The sequence below is a fragment of the Syngnathus acus genome, chromosome 13, assembly GCF_901709675.1.
Source record: "Syngnathus acus chromosome 13, fSynAcu1.2, whole genome shotgun sequence".
NCBI classification, from domain to species: Eukaryota; Metazoa; Chordata; class Actinopteri; order Syngnathiformes; family Syngnathidae; genus Syngnathus; species Syngnathus acus.
In genome coordinates, this window is record NC_051098.1 from 6784843 (window position 1) to 6808309 (window position 23467).

The window sequence follows — 23467 nt, forward strand, 5'->3', positions numbered from 1 at the left end:
TCTACTCAAGATAACCATTGTTTTAAATTTTTTGGGGGGGGTTAACACCTTTGTGTTGCATGCATACTTGAAACCCACTTTCTGCCAATAACTAACGCATTTGCCTGTTAGAAGTTAAAAAATGAGTACAGCTTTACACCTGTAGAACATCACCATTACAACTGAAAAGTCAAAAGCTACTAAAGATGTATGAATTGTGACAATGACCCACTGATTTGTTTCTGAGACCGAGCATACAAGATTTTGTTTGCAGATTCCCACTAGTTAATTTTTTTCCTATCCCAAAGTACCACTTTGCCTTGGGGTTGGATGTTGACATGTTCTGAATATTTTTTAACTTTTTTTGTTGACACAATAATTTGGTTGAATTTCTTCCATGATCATTGAATCGGTTATGCCCATCCCACAAAGCCTGGCAAGCTTTGCATTAAATCTAGTGACTGAAAATAGTCATCCTAAGATGCCTTTTATAGAATACATATGGTATTTTGAATTGTTTTTTTGGTTGGTTTAATTGGTCACAAGAAAGATGTCTTGTGTTAAAATCTAGAATTCAAATTATGATGGAAACAGGGTTGGACAGTTGTGTAAATTTTTATCTTGAGGCTGATATGAGAAGTGACTTGAAATACATCCAATGTCATTAAACATTGACTTGTGGCTGTGAAGTGCTGTCACACACAAAAGACACAAAAACAAAACACATTTTTCTATTTTATTATAATTTCCCTTGCTTAACCAGGAATTTTCAAATGTCCTCCCAAACAAGTGAGCTTGGAGGTAGCGAATAAGCCCAAATTTATGAGAGCATTCAAACTGAAAAAAGTGCCCAGATGTCACTGGGCGCCGTGACAGTGGGATGCTTATTCGTGTTATGCTAAATGACAATAATGCAATCAGACATCCTAAGAGGGGGGCAGATTAATTTTGTATGGGTCTCCAAGCACATCGAACCCGTAATGCCCCTTCTTCCAAATGGCAAAAAGTCCAAACATAATTGATATGTTTCATTTAGGCTCTTATTCATAATTGATGCATAGCACAATATTAGATGAAAGCTACAGCCACCACTATAGACCTAATTGCATCTTTTTGTTTTCACAGAATCGAGAATCATTTGCTGTCTCTCAGCAACATGAGCAACTTCAATGGCATTCACTAAATCAGCATAAAGCACTTGGATGTCTTGTACAGCAGATTGCTCTTTTTGCTAAAAAATATCTCTTGCTGGAGCTCATCCGAATGTCTTCGGTCCTTCCTAGCACCAGCTCAGTAAGATGTGGGAGGGGATCAAATGTGGAACCAGAAATGTGGCGACGACAATGCAAGATGGTAACACTGATGTATGAACCGAGGCACACTGGCTTCCCGGATCAGCATTCCACCGCCAGGCTGACAGCACATGTAGTGTGTGGATGGGCAGGATTTGATTGAAATTGTCTCTAGCATCCGTACGTTTTTGCTTTGCTTCTTAAAAATATCAACAAAAAGAAAAAAGTCAAGAAATAAATTGGAGGGGAGTTGGGTCATAGGTTCATACGTAAATGCTCGGGCCTTTTGGCCATCACAGGGTATGCTTGATGCTTCATCTGAGCCAGGTTGACCCCGGCAGGTTGACGAATTGGAAGAGGGGCCGAGGCTTCCGAGTTGGTGGTCACATCCATCTGCTCTGGAGTGGAGACTTCCATAGCCTGGTCCTGAGAAGACTGGAGGAGAGTTGGTCCTCCGCTAGGGAGGAGGGAACTCCGTAGCCAGCAGTCCCCTCCTGAAAATTTGACTGGGCTGAAAGGATGGAAGGGGAGTACAAGGCATGACGAAATGCTAAGTTAAGACAATGTAAACATTCAACTGGCAATTCACAATTATTGACATGACAAATAATGTGAATCCTCGTTTTCTTAAATCATCATTAAAAAAATACTAGTACTATTTTAATATTGGTTCTTATAAATGGGGGTTTAACATATACCTTTTAGCAGTGCAAATTTCACAAATTGATGTCATAACGGTCGCAGAGACTTTACTAACTGAATGTAGTCTCGATAATCTAATGAGATCCACTATGTATCAAAATTCTGCTTTTACAAAGATGACAATGATTAGTTCTATACGTCAGTCGGTTTTTCTTTTTTTACTCATTGACCCCATTATGGTAGATGACAACATCAAGCTGTTTTACCTGAGAGGCGTTCTAGGGCTGCCAATGAATCGCCGAGGCGAACGGATTTTTGGCTCAAAGGAGAATTTCTCTTTGATATTTTCCAGGACTGAAGGAGCCACATAGGTGAAGCCCTGTGTGAACGGATGCGGCACATTAAAGGGAAGCACGGTGAGTGTTTTCTGGTCAAAAAACCAAAGAGTCCAAATGAGCAGAAGTTACCAAGAAAGCTTGATTAGCACTTTCACTCAACGTCGAGTCATCAGGGCTGTCGACCGGCGTCTGACTGGTGAATTTAGAATCAAACTGACTCACATCTTCAGCTGATTGCTGCAAAGTCAGAGGGAAATGCATCATAAATAAAAACATTCAGAGAAACACATTGGCATCTTGATTTTTGAATCCCCCAAATAATCTTTTCTACTTTGTATTACAAGCCAAAATCTGAATTACAAGCAAGCTTTGGATAGGTCATGGCTCGAAAAAAAAATTAAGATGATGCATTTTCAGATTTTCAGTTCATTGAACAGGACGAGCAGTCAATCACCTAAATACAAAATGAAAACACTTGCAAGGATTAGGCCAAAACTCACGCCTAGATGTTTACAACCAGATTAAGTGATGCCAGCTCAGCTCTTAAAGATTAAAGTCCCAATGATCGTCACACACACACCTGGATGTGGTGAAATTTGTTCTCTGCATTTAACCCATTCCCTGGGGGAGAGGGGAGCAGTGAGCAGCAGCGGTGCCGCGCTCGGGAATCAGTTGGTGATCTAACCCCCAATTCCAACCCTTAATGCTGAGTGCCAAGCAGGGAGGCAATGGGTCCCATTTTTATAGTCTTTGGTATGACCCGGCCGGGGTTTGAACCCACAACCTTCCAGTCTCAGGGCGGACACTCTACCACTAGGCCACTGAGCTGCTACGTTTCGTTTTATTGTTTTAAAGTCATGACCTGGATTTTTTTTTTTTTTTTTTAAATATCTACATTATGCCATTTTGTGGATAGGAATGGTAAACAACAAACTGAGCCTTAACTAGGCCTGCATAAGTAAAACGGATGCAGTCAAAAACACGCTACTCACCAAGAAAGGTTTGAAAGGAGGCTCGACTTTTCGAGCCAGCAAATGTTCCCAGTTGATGTGTCGGAAGAAGAGATGTGCCTGTGGGACATGATGACGGTTAATTGATGCCGTAGTAGAGACGGAATTCATTTGCCTGTTCCTGAATTGGGGGAACTTGCTAGTGCAGGTTCCTACATTCATGAGGAGGGCATAACAAAAGTCGCCTTGCAGATGTGCCTCACGTGCTAATTTTTGACCAAAAAAAAAACCTCAACACTTAAGTTGAACATGAAATCAATGAACTCATGGAGACAAATGATAACACGTACAGCAGACCAAACTTTCTCTTCACACGTTCTTAACAGCCCTTGTTAGGAACGCTCTGTCTTTTCACATGTCGCCTGAAGTCGAATGCCGGCTAAGCCGAGCTCTAGTGAGGTATGTCAAGGCCTTGCAAGATTTCCTTCATGCTGACATGTCGCACGATTCACAGAAGTTGCACCTCTTCTAATTTAAAATGGATGCTCACCTGCACCTCCTTGGCATCGTCAGCGCCTGCTCCCAACCGCGATGAGGCGTTTCTCTTAAGCAACTGCACGCACATTTGACGTCATTAGAAAAGCATATTCGAACTTTGCAGGAGCACGTTGAGGTAAAAACGCTACCCGTTTCAGGAGGTCTCTGGCTTCCTGTGTGAGGTAGGGTGGCAGGCTAAGCTTGCACTTCAAGATTTTGTCGATGGTCTTCTTGCGGTTTTCGCCAGTGAATGGCGGCTATAGACGGAGGTGAAAAAGAACTGTTCATTCACCGCGGGACTCGTTCTACATAAGGATTTGGAAATGTGGGCAAGAAAAAGGCAATTTTGTGAGCCACACTGACCGCCCCGGTGAGCATGTCATACATCAGAGCGCCCAGACTCCACCAGTCTACGGCTCGATTATGTCCGCTTCGCATTAATATCTCCGGGGCCCTGTACCAATAAGAAGGCATGTCTCATTCAAAAAGCAGAAAAGAATTTGTGGGCGATCCAAAAGTAAAATTGCGCATACATATTAGTGTTAGGCGGGGGCGGAGTTACTTACATGTATTCGATAGTACCACAGAAAGTGTGAGTGACTGTACCGTCGTGAATCGACTCTTTGCACAGTCCGAAATCTGTTAACTTGACATGGCCTGGAAGGAACACGCATGCATGCACACACATAGGTAGGTTTAGATTTCACATCTAATTTGTTCAAGCTCTTTCAGTTATATGGTGAACCCCCAAATATTTGCAGTTTGTTTTTTGCAAATCCACTTTCTTTCACGGTCTTCACTGAAAGCCTTTTATTTTGTTGTATACTGCGTAACGTCAAGTTCAATTCTATTCTGGCTTCTGCTCAAGACATATATAAAAAAACATTACTTTGGCGCTATCTGGTGGAATCTTGCCGTTATTGTTGGATGCATAAGATAATTATCGCAGTATTCATACACTTTTATTTGGTGCCGTGCGATTTTTCTGATGTAAAATGGGTTCTTTGGCTCGGTGAAGGATGGAAAGCACTGATCTAGTGGTTGGTGTCACACGGTTTTGTGAACCAATATCTTAACACTCTCACGCACCTTGATTGTTCAGCATGATGTTCTCAGGCTTCAGGTCTCTGTAGATGATGCCCTTCTGGTGCAGGTGACCCAGAGCCATCGAAATCTCAGCTAGGTAAAAACTACAAGGAAAGACAATAACCTTATTCGCACTATTCACATTTCAAGCCTTAAATAAATGACCTCACAGAACATACCCCCACCCCTGAATTTTCTAAAATCTTCTCACCAAGCTGTGTCTTCCATGAAAATCCCCTCCCTCTCCAGCTGCATGAAGAGTTCTCCTCCTGCAAGGAAAAACACAGCGGCATGAGTGAATGCACACGTCACCTGGTAGCCCGCCCTTGACTCCTTTGCAGACAAGCACAGCTTCATGTTTTCCCACCACAAATTTTAGACCGCGTCAACACAAGACAGTACAACGATTGCGACCCAGCGTATAATGGAAGTGAAAACTTGACATTTAAATGTCCTTAAAGTAGTATAATGCATCATCATGATCCTCATTTGAGTCACGCAGGTGAGCTGGCACCAATTCCAGCTGACTTTGGGCAATTTTCAATTGGAAATATGCCACTCAAGTGTGAGATGCATGACGGTCGCAAATTTCGCAAGACATCATATGGAATACATAAGTGAGACAAGCGGATTTCATTCATAGTAGACTAGCGTGTTCAGCAGGGATATTCAATTACGTGCTTTGTTTTTAAATATTCGAATTATTGAAATCTATTTTTAAACTTGTGAAAGAAAACTCACACCCAGGGGCAAAAGGGCATCACACGTTTGTAGTTCAAGTTAAGTGTGTTAGGACACTGTTGCAACGTCAACCAGTAAGTTGTTTTGACGCTTCTATGCTAGTTAACTAAAAACAAAAGTTGATATCTTAAAACCTGCATGGATATTAGGTTTTATAACGGTATTCGAATCCGAACAAACTGCAGGTCGATGAACATCCTGAAAATGATTGTGTTCTTACTCTCCTATATTTGTGTGTCAGGTGTGCACATTGTAGCACTGACCGCTCAGGTACTCCAGGATGAGGTACAGCTTCCCGCCTGTCTGAAAGGCGTAGATGAGATCAACAATGAAAGGGTGCTTCACCTCCTCCAGGATGTTCCTCTCCGCCTTGGTGTGGGCTGTGTCCTTGGCATTGCGTACAATCATTGCCTGTCACAGAACCAACCAAGATAAAAACAAACCATGAAGTTGTTATGAGACCCAATAAAACGGTTTGCTCATTTAACTGGAAAAGTGGGAGGTGTGAGCTGAGTCATTGATCCACCTCCACATAGATAGTGACATTTGTTAATGATTGCTAACATGGCAGATTCAAATGTGTATCCTTTTTTGATGAGTAAATAATCACTGAAAAAGTCATTCAAGGAATATGTACTGAAACAACATATCATAGGGTGTGAGTATAAGAGCATTTCATTGTTGAGGCCGTCACAATACATGGCTGGCCGGGAAAGATACGATTCTTGAAGTCTCTCACGACACAGTGGTTGGGAATTACCAACTTGGGCCTGGTACACGGGCGGATTTTTCCAATTTTAAAATTCAAAATAAATAATAATAGTCTCAACACGTAACACCACAGGAAAAAGAATGATTTGCAACTTCACAAATACGGTCTTCAACAAGTCACTGGGGTTGTTGGGGCCAATCAAGGGGAAAACAAGCAGAATCATCTGAGGCAAGCGCGCTGACGGTGCCAAGGCTGCAGCACAGCAGCACACATGGCAAACTTCCAAACTGGCCCAGATTTCTTTTTAACACTACAACCACTGGCCTCAAGGACACACAAGCAGTGGAACCTCAAAAGTTAAAAGCCTTCGATATTGATGTTGAAGTCGCAAAGCTTCGCATTTCAATCTGTCACAATCCATGACATCATACAAGCCATCGCTTGAAACTTCTGTTCGCCTGCGCGTGCATGGCTTGCTTTGTGTTGGAATATTCATAGAACTTGGATTTAGGATACAAAAAAATACCTTTTTTAAGACTTTCATGGCAAATATTTTGCCTGAAGCGGCTCCGACGACTTTTCGAACTTGAAATACCTGCAAAATAGGGGAAATGTTATTTATGAGCTTGTCAAAAGAAAAGTTGAAAAATCAAATAGGGCGAGGCTTTGTGCCTCTTCAACACATACCTTTCCATAACCGCCTTTACCCAGAACTCTTAGCAGTTCAAAACACTCTGGTCTAATATTTTCTGTCCCCTGATTGACATTATCTTCTGATATCTCTATCTTCTCGCAACCTTCCATGTTACTGCAAAGAGACATCCAATACAGAAAAACATGTTGTGGTCATACAAACTCTGGTGAGCAACGAAATTCAATACTCACAATTCAAATCCGCTGCACTGGTCCATGATGTCATTGATTTGTGCCTGGAAGAAAGAGCAGATGCTGAAGAAAATAGCAAGGTGGAAAATAAAACAATGCCTTTTTACCTATGCATTAACATCAAGATATATATTTTTTTATTTCCGGATAACATTTCTGCTAACAGGCTCATTAACATTTATGGGAACAATCAAGTTTATAAAAACGTAACAACACAGTAGTAAAAGGTGGGTGGATATGTCACAATTTGGTGGATCTAATATTTTTTCATAAATCTATCCTATTGGTCAGTCCACATGTGTAGGTTTAATTTTTTACCAATATTAAGTGTTAAAAATGGCTTGTGCTCTTTGATGCTATGATGTTAAAAGAGGAACATAAAAGATAAGCAACATGCAGTTTTGGGAGGGTCTCCTGCAAAGTGATGATTTGAAGCCAGCTATATGCTTTTACTATATTACACTAAGTGAGGTTTGTCTATTTAAAGTGAAAGTGCTTCTCTTCATGATAAATATGAGCTGTTGCGGTGCATCACTGTTTCCTGAACATCAACGTGATGCAAGACGTTTAGCAATGGTCTAAATTTAAACACTCATTTGCTTTTAAAAAAAAATCTGAAATATAAGCTTGATTTTAATTCACGTTAGTTTGTGATAATATTATTAACTATGAAATTCCTTTAACAGCAGGCAGTTGTGTTGTCCTAGGGAAATGTAGTACTCTGCATACAAGCAACAGTAGTGTGGAGTGCATTTGGGCAGATTCCCGCACGACAAGTAAGAATTCCACACAGAGCCACTCTGTTACAGTACTGCCAAAATAAACTGTTGCACACTGAGACACATTTATCACTACTGCCCAGTAGCCAAGTAAGGCTGCGCTTGCACAACTCCAAAATGACAGCGATGGCATTTAAACGTAACAGCGTCGCAGTTCCACTAGCAGCTATTAGGCAGAATCCAAGTCAACTAATTTGGCTGCTCTGAAAGATGTGCGGGGTTGAAAGTGGCGCGCATGTTAGCTTGCGCTAACGCTACCCGTGAGGAGGCCCGGGAACTCCGGCTGCGGGAGTAGGCCTGCGGTGGTTGGCAGGCGGGCAGGCGAGCAGGCAGAAAAGCGGCTAACAGCTAGCTCGCTAGCTACTGTGCATTAAGAGTTTCTGCTGTGACAAGCCAAGCGGCTCCGCTCAGAAGCTTTAAAGTACCTCGTCAGTCTCATCATCGGAGACATTTTGCTCCGGCTGGTCCAAATCAATGTCAAACACTCCGGCCATGGCAGCGCTTCGGTTCGCTCTGTCACAGACCGCAAGAATTACGTCCCCCGCCTCATGGACAAACACACACCGCCGCCATGACCGGCTACTACACCGAGCATGCGCAGTGCTGTGCACAACCTAAGGGGCGGTGGGCGGTAACCCTTTTTTCGTTCTTTTTGTTTGTTTGTTTTCATTTTGTCACAAAACAATGAACTCTGAGTCAAAAGTCCCCGCCTCGCCGACCCAAATCATTTGTTTAGGATCCAAACGTGGTGGCTACACATCGGAATTATTTTTTTTATTGTGCATATAAATGTAGCCGTAAATGATCGAGCTTGTAGTTTGTAAATATACTCCAAGGCCAAAGTAAAAATGGGAGATTTATTCTTACAAGAAAAGAAAATCTTATATTTTGCAAGAAGAAATTAGTCTATTTCCTAGATCAAGATATTAAATGTATTCACGTAATATTACACCCCCTAGAAAAAGTATGATCTTATTTTCCTCAAATTAAATCTTTATGCAGAACTATTTTTGTATTCAAGTACATAGCAGCTCTATGATGATTATGATGATGAAATGGAAAAGTAGGCAACGATTTAAAAATGTTATACTTACTGCTTTGTGTCTCCCCTCAAAAATTGTATCATAGACTGCTGTATGTGTATCACTTCCAAGCGTTAATAGATACTTTAAATAATTTAATTTCTCTCACCAAATGAATAAAATCTTTGTAAAGGCTGAATTTCTCAATCGCGTCTTTGATTGACCTACTTTGCATTTAGTTTGAAAGTACAACTTTTACGTGACGGAAATTCCGCTGTCGCAGTGGCGGCAACCGTGAAACACTTCTCCGCCGTCGCTTCCAAATCAAAACATGACCAACTGTAGTTGTTATCAGTAGCCAATTGCCTCCATGTAAAAATAGGGATCTTATATTGAAAAAAGATGTCAGTGGTTACGGTTCAGTTGGGTCAGTGCGGCAATCAAGTAGGTCTGGAGTTGTTTGATACCCTTTACAATGACGTTCAAGCATGCCAGAAGAAAGCATACGCTGCTGCCAGCTTTGAACGCTTTTTCTACCAAACCGAGGATGCAGGTAACACGTCTCCTATTGCGTGTCATTTTGTATCGACTTTTACCCGCTTTCCCTTGATAGTTGTACTGTTTCGTTTTTCAAAACAAGCAATGTCACAAACCGTCGAATCATGTTTGTTTGTGTCAGAAAAGTCCCAAGACTCATGTCACAAACCGAAAGTACAAAAGCTTTCCCTTTCAACGTGGGCTAAACGATCAATGATTAGGGGAACCTGTTTTGTAGACATGGACGGCATTCAGGTGGTCATGACAACGAAGATGCGGAGGATCCCGGAAGAATTACTCCGGGAGTGCATGACAGTGGCAGAGAAGGCTAGAATAGTGTCAGGCTACAGCAGGATTATTTTAAAGGGGATTTGTAGTTTCAAATATTGCGTTTCAAATACTGTATTTTATTTGTGACAACAACCACTGATTGATACTTTTTTTATTTCCATCCTTGATTTAGATCTTATTGCCAGGGCAGTGCTGATTGATATGGAGCCAAAGGTCATCAATCAGAATTTCAGCAAGACTGCCAAATCTGGCAAGTGGAAGTATAACGATGCATCAAGCTTCAACCAGTGGCAGGGGAGTGGGAACAACTGGGCCAACGGGTAAATTGGCCGCATTTTAGGATTTATGTCCAAAAGTGTAATTGTAAATTACAACTAGTTAACTAGTATATTTCTTATTAGGAAAAAAAAGGTGGGTGTGAGCACGAGCTGCATAGTGTCCTAGCATAACTAGGTTTTGAATCCGAACAATGGCTTTTCTGCTTTCCTCCCACATTCCAAACATGAATGACAATTCATCAAAATGTGATCCGCATAATGAAGAGGACTGTTTAAATATCAATTGTAATTGACATTTCAAAACATTTCTTGCAGCTGTGATTGTTTGGTTTTAAATTGCAAAAAGTAAATGCATATTTTTTTAATCATGTACTCTTAAATATAAAAACAAATCCTCAGTGATATTATGCATGACTAGCTCAAAACTTGCCTCCAGGTTTTACATCCAGGGCCCGCGTCACAGAGAAGCGATGGAAGATATCTTGCGACGTGAGGCGGAGCGCTGTGATGGACTGCGTGGTTTCTTGGCCCTGATGAGTGTGGCGGGTGGGACGGGTTCTGGAGTAGGCACCTACGTCACTCAATGTCTGCGGGACGTCTACCCCAAATCCTTCATTGTCAACCACCTAACCTGGCCGTACGGCACAGGCGAGGTATGAAGACTTGGTATGAAGATGTGCTGTTAAAAAGGAATAACCGCTATGTGGCTTTCAGGTGATTGTCCAGAACTACAACTCGGTATTGACACTGGGTCGCCTCTACCAGCTGTCGGATGGCCTCCTGGTGCACGAGAATGACACGGTGCACAGGATTTGCAGTCAGCTGCTCCATATTAAAGACATCTCCATTGCTGATATCAACATGGTGATCGCTCATCAGCTGGGCACCATCCTTCAGCCTGCGCTCACTGCTGACTCCAACGGAGTCTACAGCAGGAATCCTCTTGGTGAGAGACACACTGCATGATTGATTTGCATTTCCAAGACTTAACACACGACAGTGAACTCACACATCTCGGTGCCATGGAACTGTGATGAAGTGAGTTGAAGATTTTTATTCATACAGTAGTGGATCTCTGCTTTGCCCTCAGGTGAACTTGTGAGCGCCCTCGCGTGCCACCCAGAGTACAAGCTGCTCAGTGTGAGCACCATACCACAGATGCCGAGTTCCTCCATCGCATTCACCAATTTCAGATGGCCAGCTCTGATCAAACACCTGCGCCAGATGCTCATCTCCAACACCAAGATGGAGGAAGGCAAGTGTAGCCAAAAAAGGGTTCTGTTAATTGTCAAGGTCAATTGACAGTCCAGTCTGTAAAATGCATGAATTGTTTCGGGGGCGGGGTGGGGTCGCAACGGAATTTCATTTTCATGAATTTACATGCTCAATATGAATACAGCACAACTCAATTTATTAAGTTTCCCTTAACAATTTGTTAGATGGAAGAACAGTCCTATGAATATTGCAAATGAGTCTCGTCACTCAAAAATATGTAAAATTCTGAATAAATGAATTAAAAAGGTTATTGTAGTGATTGGAGCAGCAGTAGCTCATCTGTGAGGACTTTGCAACTGGAGTGTCACAGTCCTACAAAAAACATTTCCCATTTTAGCATTATTCTGACATTGTTAACACATCTGTCAGAAGCTTATTCGATATAATATGTTGGCAGGTATAGACTGGCAGTTACGTCCATTGGCTGTCTCAGAGCGGACCAGGACTCTGACTGGATCCAGTGTCAACACTTCCTTGGCCAATCTGCTCATACTGAGAGGCAAAGACGTGTTCAGTGCAGAGACAGGTTGGACAGATCAGTTCAACATGTACACGTTTCACACCTCTGTTCAAAGTACTAACGTGAACCTAAACCCCACGATACTAGGTAACTTTGCCGATGCAGCCCTTTACAGCTCGTGGCTGTCGCCGAAAGACGCTTTCAACGTTTGGAAATGTCCAGTGTCGTTTAATAAGTACGAAAAAACGGCTACGTTGGTCAGCAACAGTCAAGCTCTGATCGAACCATTGGACAACATAGTGAGAAAAGCTTGGAGTATGTTTGCTGCAAGGTGGGTTTAGTTATTCCTCATATGGTTAGATAAAAAAAAAATATTATAGAGTATCAAATATGACCATTCTTGTCATGTTTTTTGTGGTAGTTATTCTAGTGTTATTTTTTTGTTACAGGGCCTACATCCATCAGTACACAAAGTTTGGAATCTCAGAAGAAGATTTCCTTGAAAGCTTTGCTTTTGTAGAGCAAATCCTTTCCAGCTACAGTCAACTTGGCTGTAATGGATAAAACAGAATGGCCGCTGTGTTTTTACCCCAAGGACTCCAAAAACACATGAACAATACATGCATGCTGTAAATACTGTACGTAGGTTTTTTTATCTACAGGTCTAATGAATAATTTCGTTGCTCGAAGCACGCGAAATACAACAGAATGCAATTTCAAAGGAACACTCGCATAATGTCAATCGATTTATTGTGTAGTAATTCAAACATCTTTAGCATGGGTTATATTAAAGACAGTCCATTACTCCAAGTTCAGTACATGCTACATAATAATTGAAAGGCAGTTGATGATGACCCACAACTTCAGTCAGCTTACAGACCACTGTTGCCACGTGAGACTTAACAGCCAACACCAGTCTGATAAGCTAGCTGAGAAGGTGGACACTTGATGGTCACTGGCAGGCTGAAACAAGAATTATGAAGAATAGGAGGCCAACATTGAACCACTGATACCAACCGTAACTTGGACGCAGCCATCTGTGGAAAGCGGTGCCAATTTGTTCACTTACCTCCAAGATGATCATTTCTTCAAGAGACATATACATTTCTAACAATAAACAAAGCAATGAATCACGCAGTGTCATTATTGAGTTTATATATGATCCAATCCAATGTCTAATTTTACATAACAGAATTAGAAATGGTTCTAGTTGCCTTAAAGTACAGTGTCACTGCAAACTGTCATTTGTTGGATTCAAGGTGTCTCCTGCCCATATAGTATTAGAATCCAAATACATAATGTCCATGATTAAGTTATCTACACAATGTGCAAACCAACAACACAATTTACATTGATATTGCTTTTTCCTTCTTTTTTTTTTTGTTGGAGAACTGACAATTCCAGTAAATAAAGTCAAAAATATGAATATCCCAACCCTGAAAAGAGAGCAGTTATCCTGGCAGCACACCGCACACAAATCAACAACCATCCATACATTAATATTACAAAATTAAATAAAAAGTCAAGAACTACTGTCAAGGGAAGAAGTCAAGACTTTCCCATCTTTGCATAAGGCATCGCATCTGATAGGCAGTGCCTGTACACAGAAGACACCACCACCGAACACTTCACGTGTGAGGTCAAAGTATGGAATCATCGGAAAGTAAGACCATTAAATTAGCAGAATAACCGGGTGCTTTGAGCACACTGAGTGAGACGAGACAATTTACAAAAATGATGGAGACGGATGTTCAAATGGAGACACGCACATACCAAGGACACAGTCCACTTTGGAGCGCGCAGCCTTCTGAGTGTGGAGGGTGAGGTTTGGCGGCAAGTCATGAGCGGACACGGCTGCAGGTGCACAGTCACTTCTTGGATGTCTGTACCGCCTGTTGTCACTTGGTTTTCTCCACCAAGTGCCTTTGCTGCTGAAGCCGCTTGGCATAACTCTGAGCCATGGAGTTGACAATGGAGATGACAAAGTAGCAGACCATGACCAGCACCAGCTTCTCAAACAGCCAGGAAAGCCAGTTGTCATCCTAGAAAGCAACAGTGACAGTAGATCATTGATTACCACACCAGAATACTGCAAAATGAAAGGTTCATAATTATACAAATGCAGCAAAGACAAATTAAAGCAAATCCAGAATATTGGGGTATTTTGAAGCAATCTTTGAGTTTTCACAGTTTAAAATACAGTGCTATACAAATAAGCTGGTCTTGCCTTGAAAAGTTGCTCCTAGTAATAGCAACTCAAACATTATGGAGCTCCTAAAAATTGAGGAATTGTGTCTCTATTATTACGTATATATCTAAACTTTTTATTGAACTTAAACGCCATTGTGATGACAGGCATAAAGGGAAAAATAAAATCATACAATGTAGCCTCACCCACATTAGTGTTAAAATACTTTTGGACATAAGCATTTGAAGTAGTAAGTCAAGTGCCGAGCCATGTAACTATCATGTCTAGTAATTAATCAGTAACCAAAGTTCTTCATGTGAGATGAAAGAGAACTGTGTGCAAATGAAATAGTTTGTCCTTACCGATGACTTGCTTCCTTGGCCATGATGCAGCTTGTTCCTTTGTGCTTCCAGGTACTGGCTGAAGGGCTTCTGGAGTGACGGTCCTACTTTGGGTATAGACCTGGCAAAGAACAAATCAAAACAGAGCTCAGAATGACTATTTGTACTTACCCAGATATCTATAAAGGAACAAAAAGACTTTTTCTATTCATTTTTAAACAAAGATCCCAAGAGCAGCCATCCTGCATGTGATTCCAGTAGGAGGAGAGGCAACTGAAGCACTTGGTCCTCAGCCCTCCTTTTATACTCCTTAGCTCTCCTCAGGCTCTTGTGTCAGCCGCTTCAACCGGGAAGTGACTCGACATGATGTCATCACCCTTACCACCATCTGGGTGCAAAGACATCTAATCGAGGCATACTTGCATCCTTATTAGGCTGGGTATGCTATCTCTTCAGGTGACAGAGCAAAGCACAATGGGCCCATGATTTATGTGCTTTAAAAGCAAATTATTTATTTCAAAAAATAAAAAATAAAAGTGAGTGAATCACTGAATATAGGATCAGTACAAAAGGTTACTGTCTAGACTCGACTAAGCAAAACTAGACACTACTAACCGACATCAATGATGGCGGATTTCACTTAGACTGACTTGTTACCGCGTCATGTTATTATACTGTACAATAGGCCGTGCATCACAGCGAGTCAGCAGGATTCTATCAGAATGTCACTGATTTCCCAAAACAGAAGTGGGATCCCTATTCAGCCATCTACTGAGGTCTGAGTGTCATCAAAGTCCATCCATTCTTTGTGGGCATTGTAACAAGTTATTTATTGGGCGTAAGGTTCATTTGAGATGATTTTATGCTGTGGTGTTTGTTATACTATGCTGAGATTAGATCAGAAAATAACCAAAATACTATAGTTTTTATTATACGTTAATTTTTTTTCCAATAACATATGACCTAATCATGGCTTGACATCATACAGTTTTAACTTTGACAATATTGTTAAGCTATAAGATAGCTATTGTGGCAGACGGTTTTAATTATTTAAGTCGAGGTTCAAGTTTCCCCACACTGCTAGGGAATATTGTTGAACTCTGAGTCATATCAACGTGTCTGAATGGGACCTCACATGCCTGACCACCGATACTGCAGAGATGCAAATGTCTGGCGGGAAATGCGGACACCCGTCCCCTCTTCCCCCTCCAGTGAGAGCAGTTACCATATCTTTTGGACTTTAAGTCGCAATAATCAAAAATTCATCATGGAAAAAAAAAACCATGTTGCTCTGGAGTACAAGTTGTATTTTTGGGGGGGTTATTTAGGAAAAACGGACTAAGAACAGTAGAATTCGAACACACACACAAAATCCATATTGCCTAATTGTGGGCGCATTTGTTAGAAAATACAATAAACATGTTTTCGATCTTATTTTACAATGAAACTCGCAACTTCTACGTAACAGAGGGCCATGGCTTTGCAACAACAATGGATCCAGGTTTCTGGATGACAGCACTTGAGAACCACTGAAGTCAAGCACCTGACTGACTCACATTAAAGAGACTTACCCAATGAGAGACACCATTTGTTCCACGATGTGCTTGCTGAAGGTGATGATAACAAACAGCTTCTGTTGACCAATACAACAAAATGCTGTAAAGCAGGAGAATACATCTCGCGACATTGAACTTTTGTAAGACATCAGACCAAGGCTAAAATTGACAACAGATCTACCGATGTTTACTCATTGCAAAATCGAAATGTGACAATGAGTTCAATTTCAAGCTGCCAGGAGCTTTTTGTGGTTTATAGTGTTAGTGGGGGGCATACGGCAATATTCTTCTCCACTCATGAAAGTGATCAACATTTAAATGTGTGACACATAGACCCCCTGGACAATTCTAGACAGGATATGACTTGTAATGTCCTCCAGGTTCAAAGCATACACCCATTCAAAGCATTTTAGTAGGCTAAACTTTCTTCAATAATGTCCACTTTACATCCTCTTGAACCCCCTGCTGTGTGACAGGACTCTTTGTCAGAAATTTGTGATGGTGAGGTCACTGTCTGGTACCACCCAGGGATGGAAAGGTATAAGACGATAAGACTCACAAACGGAGTCAATCAAAGACTTATCAGCCATTTGTGGAGAAGACTGAAAAATGATCTCTTTAATTGGCAAGCTTCTGGCTTCTTTTCTATCTGTTTTTACTGTTATACATCCTTTATTCCTGTCTTAGTTTTTTATCCACTGTGGGTCATGATTACAGCACAATTAGTGTTTTATTTTGGTAGAAGTTGGCATCTACTTGCCAGCTTCTGACCAAGTTGAATGGAGGCACGAACCTGTATGTGCATCTTAATGATGGCTTTCCCAATGAGCGTGGCCCCAAAGAAGGTCCAAAAAGGAACCAGGAAGTGTCCACACGTGATTCCCGCCAAGTCAAAAAGTGGATTTGGGATCTAAAAGGACAGATATCAAATGGTTTGAAAATTGTCCCCTACGTAATGGTAAAAAAATACAAAAAGATGAACACAAATCTTTCCTACCGAAGCGCAAGCCAAAATCCCAAAGAATCCCACTTTCTGCACCATGTGTTGGACTCCCATTTTTGCTCTGGTGACAACATCCTGAAAGAGGAAAGAAGAAATTGTACAAAACTAAGTTACAACATTGCTGTAACCAGATGTGTTCAATTCTCCTTGGGTGTGCCACTCTTCATAATAACGTATAATAAACGGCAATTTAAAAACGGTATGCTGATTCAGGACAAATGTAGGAAACACTAAATCTTTTATTCAACTTCACAATATCAATGCGAGTAAAATAGGGTGATTTAACCATTCGCTTTTTTTTTTTTATTTTGTGTATGGCTATGCAAAAAATATTAGTTTCAGTTGGAATAATGCTAAAGTAATTAAATTTAATATACATGTCGTATTTGTGTATACTTTTTCCGTTTTACGATACAAAATGGAATACGTTTCAAAATACATAATATACACATTTAAAATCTATAATTTATTAAATTCATTTCAAATTCTAATACCTGTCAAACATTTTTATTTCCCTCCCTAACAACAGTGTCATATACAGTAGATATGAAATATGAAATATACATTCATAAGTAATTCCTCATTTATTAACCAAAGAAATCTAACTGAATTGATCTTTCGTAACTAAATCAATCAAGGTCAATGTCCTCTCCACATTAAAAGTGATTGTATTGCATTGAATGTACAATATGTTGTGAGAAAATGGTGGTATGTTATGATCATCATACAATACACAGAAGACAATCAAGTTTTCTTATGGTGGCAATCAAGTGTGATCTAATGAGGAGAGATGGGATGATGGCGATTGTGAAAATGTACTGTACACCAGGTTTCTCCAATTACCGTTCCGCTGAGTCAGCATCTGATCTCAGCAGTGTCCAGTCATGTGAACCTGCTTCCTGACAGAGCTGTCTGTCATTCAAATTAGAGACCCGTGAAAAGAGAGGGGAGGGCGGGTGAAATGCAGACAGCACAAAGCCCGGAGGATGATTAAAGGGGGAGCAGTGCTCAGGGTGACTCACGCGCACACACAAGGATTTACTGGAAGCGTAAAGAGGGAGGGGCTTCACTGAAGTCACGTGGCAGTATAGGACCAATGACTGGACAGTTGTTTCATGGGCAGTTGGCATTATGAGGACTACCCGTTTTGATAGAGAAGCTGCATATGTGTTGTGCATAATATGTAGGTAAAAGAGGAAATTGAGGTTATGATAAATCCATATTCACAGTGGCTATAAAAAGCCTACGCCTCACTAACAATGCCTGTGTGCAACGCTGACCTGTGCGTTCTCAGCCTGCTCCAGCATCTCCTCAAACTCCTCATATTCTTCATCTTCAGGGTCAGCCCCAGATTGACGTGCTGCTCTGGCCATGAAGTATGGCGGCAGTTCTCCGATGGCAGTGCCTGCACCCTAAAAAGACACATGAGACATAAACTGCAGCTTTCTGAGGAACACGCACTTGAGATTTTGCTAAGAACAAGGTTGACCGTATTTGTGCTCCAGGAGAAATGCTGGCCTAAATGCCTGCGGTCAATTCTGTGTGACCTGCTCCTGGCACTAAGCAACACTATTTTATCCCAATATTAAAAACAACATCCACTTACCCACATGCAGGCTTCCAGGCGGACCTTCGACATGATAGAGAAGAGGGAGATACTTCCCTCAGCCCCTGCAAGTTGAGGACACACAATCTGGTCTGGGTATGGAGGCTCTGGGAAATCTGTTGAGCTGCACTCATAGGCTGCCAGTGTCACTGATGCTATATGAGGGCCCTTAGAGAAACAAAAAAAGAAACACATTCAATCTACTACTGTATGTTACCTTGGAGCTTAGGGGACAAAATGAACAATGCAAGGGAAGTACTGGAGCGTTAAAGTTGTGTGCTGGCTTTGCTAAGTTTATTTTGAAAAATATGATGCAAACATCAAACTAATTATTATATATTATGGGCATTTCTGGCTGAAATGCTTTGGAACTTTTTTTTTTTTTTTTAAGTCATGTTTTTGGACCGGTGCAGTAATTTGTCAATCATATATACAGCACATCCATACAATACGAAATTGTTGAACGCAAGCAGTATCACCTCCCTGAAGCTCGAGACAGACAGTGGCTGAGTCACAAAGTGTAGTCTGCCATGTCATCTTAAATGTCTGAAAAGATGCGTTGTTGGGCTTCACCACCTGGCCTCAATAAGAATGGGCCCACCTGGAGCCGCACCACAGCGACTCCATTATGCCGCCTTCAAGGGAGAGAAGCAACTCTGACACAAGACGGACAGCGTACGATTACAGAGTGACGACGCCAACCTGTCCTGCAATCTGAAGCTGCGCCATTGAGTCACACAAGAAAAAATTCAAACAAACAATAGAGCCATTGATAGTGTTTATGTATTTCAAAGGAATCCGTAGTAACGTCCAAAAATGAAGACTGATTCAAAATAAGAGAATCATCTGATTAAATCCCCTTTCCATGAATAAAATGATGCCATCATTGTCTTTGGGGGATTACACTGGTGGTGAGAAAATGCTCTCCACCACCCCCTTCCACCAAATAAAATCACTCTCAGGCCCAGTAGCAACACCCCAACAAAATTATTTACAAACATATGCCTCCATTAAAACAGTATTTTTTTGACAACCTTCACTGCCACCAATAATATAATAAAACAAAAAATAGATAATGGAGGCCATGTTTCATACTGGCGGTCAAACCTCCCTCACACACACATACAGATGGGCGAGCAGATTAGGTCACCTTCTCCACATGAATCACACGACCACTAACAGACATTTTCAGATCTCCTTGTGTGCTTTGTAAGCTAGAAACTGTGTGAAACAACAAAAGGAAAAAATAAGGGGATGGAAATAGCTGAATCATGTGCCCAGTGTAAGCACATATTACCAAGCCAATTTATAGCCTCCCCATCTGCTTGCATCTCTGGATTCCTCATCTTTCCCAAAAACCACACACATACACACCCTCACACACAAATAAAAACCCACCACTTTAAAGTTATGCGCGGTCATTCGGCAACTGCTTGTTGAAGGACATGCTATTTTGCTGGGGTAAACAATGAGTACAGAATATGAAAATCAAGGTCAAATTAGAAGTGAAGCAGAAATCTGAGGAGCCAACCTAAATATTTTGTAGGGATATTCAGTAAAAAGTACCCAGTCGCTGTCCAACGAAAACGATGGATAAAAAGACATTCATTGGGAGACAAATGTGCTTCATGACAGCATCAAAAGTCACCAGAATATACTAGTAGTATCATAACTAAGACTAAATACTGGAACATTTTTATACTTCTGGGAAATGTTGAAAGCGCTTTGTTCCATCCAATTATGCACTGCAGGACAAAGCAATATGGCTTCTCAGAACTGTATTTCAAGAAACGATTCTCGCTCTAACTTGATGGGTCGAAACTTTCTGCAAAGCAGGTTTCAGTGATTCATCCATATTTCAAAGAATGGGAAATGTTCTTGGGCTGATCAGACTTCCATGAAAGGCTAAATGAATGACAAAAGTCAACCAAATTGCAAAACTTGAGAGCTGTTTTGTATGTCTCGATGTCCATTCGCAGTGTGTTTCGAAACAAATGTCAGACGAACACCAAATTGAGAAAAACTTCCCGCTTTCCATTATCGAATAGGGCCTATATTTAATCGGCATATCACACAGTGACGGTATCAGTCCCAATCAACAACCTTAGCTGCTAGTGCTTGGAAAATCCGGGAAAATCAGCCATGAGTAGAGTGGCTGTTGTTTAACTGTATTTTTCCATGATGTTCAAACTTCAAAGTAAATCCTGCATTCATATTTGTAAGAGAAATACCATGCAACCTTTCCTAAACATAACTGGAATCTTACCAGATAAAGAAGGAAGGTGTGCAGACCAGTCCCAAGGCCAACAGAGGACAGAATACCTAAACCTACCCAGTACGCACACCAGAGGAACTTCTTCTCTAGGTACTGGACATACTGAAAAACAAAAAGAACAATCCTTCCATGATTTGGATTTGAAAAATGAATACCAATATCTTGACACACACTTCTTAAATAACACATTTCTTCAAATTATATTTAGGTTAGTATAAAAATGTGTGAAAACACTGCACATATTAATGATTTAATCACAATATTTAACAACAACGATCTAAACATGTAGGAAATAAATAATTAATCAAATGTGTCCAGTATATGGAACTGTTTTAAAGTGTGACTTATCTGTAACCTTTAAACTGGTGATATAGGAATGGTGCTGATTATCTTTCACTCACACGCACAGACAAAACTCAACCTTACTTTTTGATGTGATCCTTCTATGGAGTAGGCGGCAGAGAAGAGACTACATAACACCAAAAATAAGAACACAATGCTTCGTCGTTGCCAAAGCCTGAGAAAGAGAACACATAAACAAAAATCGGCACATTTTAATTCTGTCTTTTGCGTTAGGTCACGGACTCTTGAATTTTACACAAGAGGAGGACAAAGTCAACAAACTGCCATTACATGTGTAAAAAGTAAAGTGTGTAAAAGATGATTTAAAAAAATAAAATAAAATAAAAATAAAAGAGAAAAACCAGTTGAGCTTCTTACTTTATTGTCCACTCCTTTAGCTTAATTAAGGTCTCTAGGAGGAAGTAATGTAGTGTAATAACAGGCCTCCTCCATAACACAAGCGACAGGCGCTCTTCCTTATCTTTCTGTCGCCTCTCTCTTATAGTTGAATCTGCAAACAAACCACAATTCTGATGATCCAGACATTCTGTACTTGCATCTGCACCAATTGCTACATTATGTTCAATGGTCAATGCTGAATGCATACTGAATGCATACTGCATCTGATCCAATTCTGTTCTGTGACTTTTACAACCAAAAATCGACCTGCTTGCTGACTTGCGCAATCATCAATTTAGTTGCAATCACGTGACAACAGCGGAGTTGTGTGACAACGATTAAACGAACTGAATTTCGCAATAATATGTCGGAATATTTCTAATAACCAACCTGTGGAGTTACCATTCTGTTTTTCTTTAGTTCCTGTGCGTCTTTGAGGTTTGTCACAACTGTCTCCATTGGCTGCCATGTCAGTCAATATTACCTGGAAAGTCTGCGACAAGGAAGACAGAGGACACATTAGCATTACAAGTTGTTCGAGCAACCACAGTGTCAGTCGACTACTACGGCTCCTTGCCTTGACAGCTTAAGCGGTGTTTAAAAACATTCGATTGCAGTGTTTAAAAACACAAAAAAATGTATATTAGGAAAAGAAAACGAAACGTTTATGAGTGCCACCACACTCTTTCGTCAACACTTGGCAGAAATAACCTTGCTAGTTAAGCTAGGCAGTGGCAGTGTTCATTATGGGACATGATTGCAACACACTTCTTCACCCCCACTTGCTAACCGGTTAGCCAACCCGGTGAGAGTGGGACCTTTGAACGCTACAACCAAATATGCACTTCAGAGGTCAATACGAACCTCTTAATCGTGATATGAGAAACGCTCCTATGTTCCCGGTAGATATAGTTTTGCCCAAATCGCGTTATATATGGAGATAATCGAGTGGTACTTGTTCAAATGAAATGACAGCCATACCTATTTCCTGCCTTCTTCACCCGGAAACAAACGTGGGACGTCAAAATAAAACCTAATGTGGTTGCTCGTGAACAGAAATATGTAATAAATATATTTTTAAAGAAAAACACAGAATTGTTGGTGGAATAATTATCAACAGTCAGTACTTAGTTTTCAATCGATCTTCTGGTTTTTGAGAAAAGTCCACTCGGCTTTGTGCTTTTAATGTGAAAATTATATTGACACTAGCGACGATGCTTTGCGGCGCTCAAGGAAAATAGTTGCTCTTTATTTCATTTGCGGTGCTCAATGAAAATAGTTGCTTTTCATTTGTTGTAAATGGGTCTATGATGTCTTTGATGCCAGATTAACAAAGTAAGATTTGAGATGTAAGGCCAGGGTGGACTTGTAAGCTTGAACGTTGGCTAAAGCAGGGGCGTTCAGAGGGGAGGGGAGGGTGGAGGTCCACATTGTTCGCCGGACGGTCAATGATCGTCTACTGACAGTTTTTGTCTTGTTGAAAGGGCATCTACGTTTGATCAAGTGTGCATAAAACAAAAACTAAATACTAATGTCCATCTCAGCGAGTGTCATCTTTAACTAGATCCTTTAACTATTTTTTAATGACCCAATCACTGTTTGCTATATTTATCAACCAACCGCAGCACATTCCAATTCAGATTAGGACTACAGCAAATAACAAACAAACAAAAAATTTCCAGTGTATTTAAAAACAGATGTTTTAGCATTTGTCATCACACACAAAATAAAAACCTGCAAGCAACAAATGCCAACTTTATTGCGCAGCAAAAATATAATCAGTTAACATCACAGGCTCGAGATATACTGTATTTTTGCTCCCAAACTTCACATTCTAAAATGTTCATTTCCATTTCATAATTCTCATTTACATCACATTTTTAAAGATAGAACAATCACATTCAAACAAATTAATACAATTATTGGAAAACACATTACAAAATGTATTTGTAC

At 40.7% G+C, this 23467-nt stretch overlaps 3 protein-coding genes across 7 annotated transcripts; 1 reads left to right on the forward strand and 2 right to left on the reverse strand.

Annotated features, from left to right (window-relative positions):
* Positions 1 to 48: 48 nt before the first annotated feature.
* Positions 49 to 8541, reverse strand: rps6kb1b (ribosomal protein S6 kinase b, polypeptide 1b). The gene is made up of 15 exons (XM_037268702.1): positions 8367 to 8541; positions 7163 to 7206; positions 6965 to 7085; positions 6804 to 6872; positions 5829 to 5976; positions 5036 to 5093; positions 4828 to 4928; positions 4305 to 4395; positions 4102 to 4192; positions 3888 to 3995; positions 3752 to 3814; positions 3244 to 3321; positions 2381 to 2488; positions 2180 to 2292; positions 49 to 1782 (listed from the first exon to the last, which is right to left on the reverse strand). Exons 1-15 carry the CDS (start codon positions 8433 to 8435, stop codon positions 1527 to 1529), a joined length of 1518 nt encoding a protein of 505 aa, XP_037124597.1. The 5' UTR covers positions 8436 to 8541; the 3' UTR covers positions 49 to 1526.
* A 704-nt stretch (positions 8542 to 9245) lies between these two features.
* Positions 9246 to 13206, forward strand: tubd1 (tubulin, delta 1). 2 transcript variants are annotated; one of them, XM_037267830.1, is made up of 8 exons: positions 9246 to 9516; positions 9964 to 10111; positions 10506 to 10722; positions 10784 to 11015; positions 11160 to 11324; positions 11742 to 11870; positions 11952 to 12135; positions 12254 to 13206. In XM_037267830.1, exons 1-8 carry the CDS (start codon positions 9366 to 9368, stop codon positions 12366 to 12368), a joined length of 1341 nt encoding a protein of 446 aa, XP_037123725.1. In that variant the 5' UTR covers positions 9246 to 9365; the 3' UTR covers positions 12369 to 13206. The 2 variants fall into 2 exon arrangements, with proteins under 2 accessions (XP_037123725.1, XP_037123724.1); XM_037267829.1 differs by having other exon boundaries at positions 11742 to 12135.
* vmp1 (vacuole membrane protein 1) lies at positions 13132 to 22541 on the reverse strand. 4 transcript variants are annotated; one of them, XM_037267832.1, is made up of 12 exons: positions 22496 to 22541; positions 21905 to 22007; positions 21494 to 21626; positions 21200 to 21290; positions 20765 to 20875; positions 18499 to 18666; positions 18173 to 18304; positions 16887 to 16967; positions 16683 to 16799; positions 15905 to 15966; positions 14355 to 14454; positions 13132 to 13846 (listed from the first exon to the last, which is right to left on the reverse strand). In XM_037267832.1, the coding sequence occupies exons 2-12, from the start codon at positions 21981 to 21983 to the stop codon at positions 13703 to 13705; spliced, it is 1218 nt and encodes a 405-aa protein (XP_037123727.1). In that variant the 5' UTR covers positions 21984 to 22007; positions 22496 to 22541; the 3' UTR covers positions 13132 to 13702. The 4 variants fall into 4 exon arrangements, with proteins under 4 accessions (XP_037123727.1, XP_037123728.1, XP_037123726.1 ...); XM_037267833.1 differs by lacking the exon at positions 22496 to 22541 and adding an exon at positions 22379 to 22489; XM_037267831.1 differs by lacking the exon at positions 22496 to 22541 and adding an exon at positions 22128 to 22269 and having other exon boundaries at positions 21905 to 22076.
* Positions 22542 to 23467: the final 926 nt, after the last annotated feature.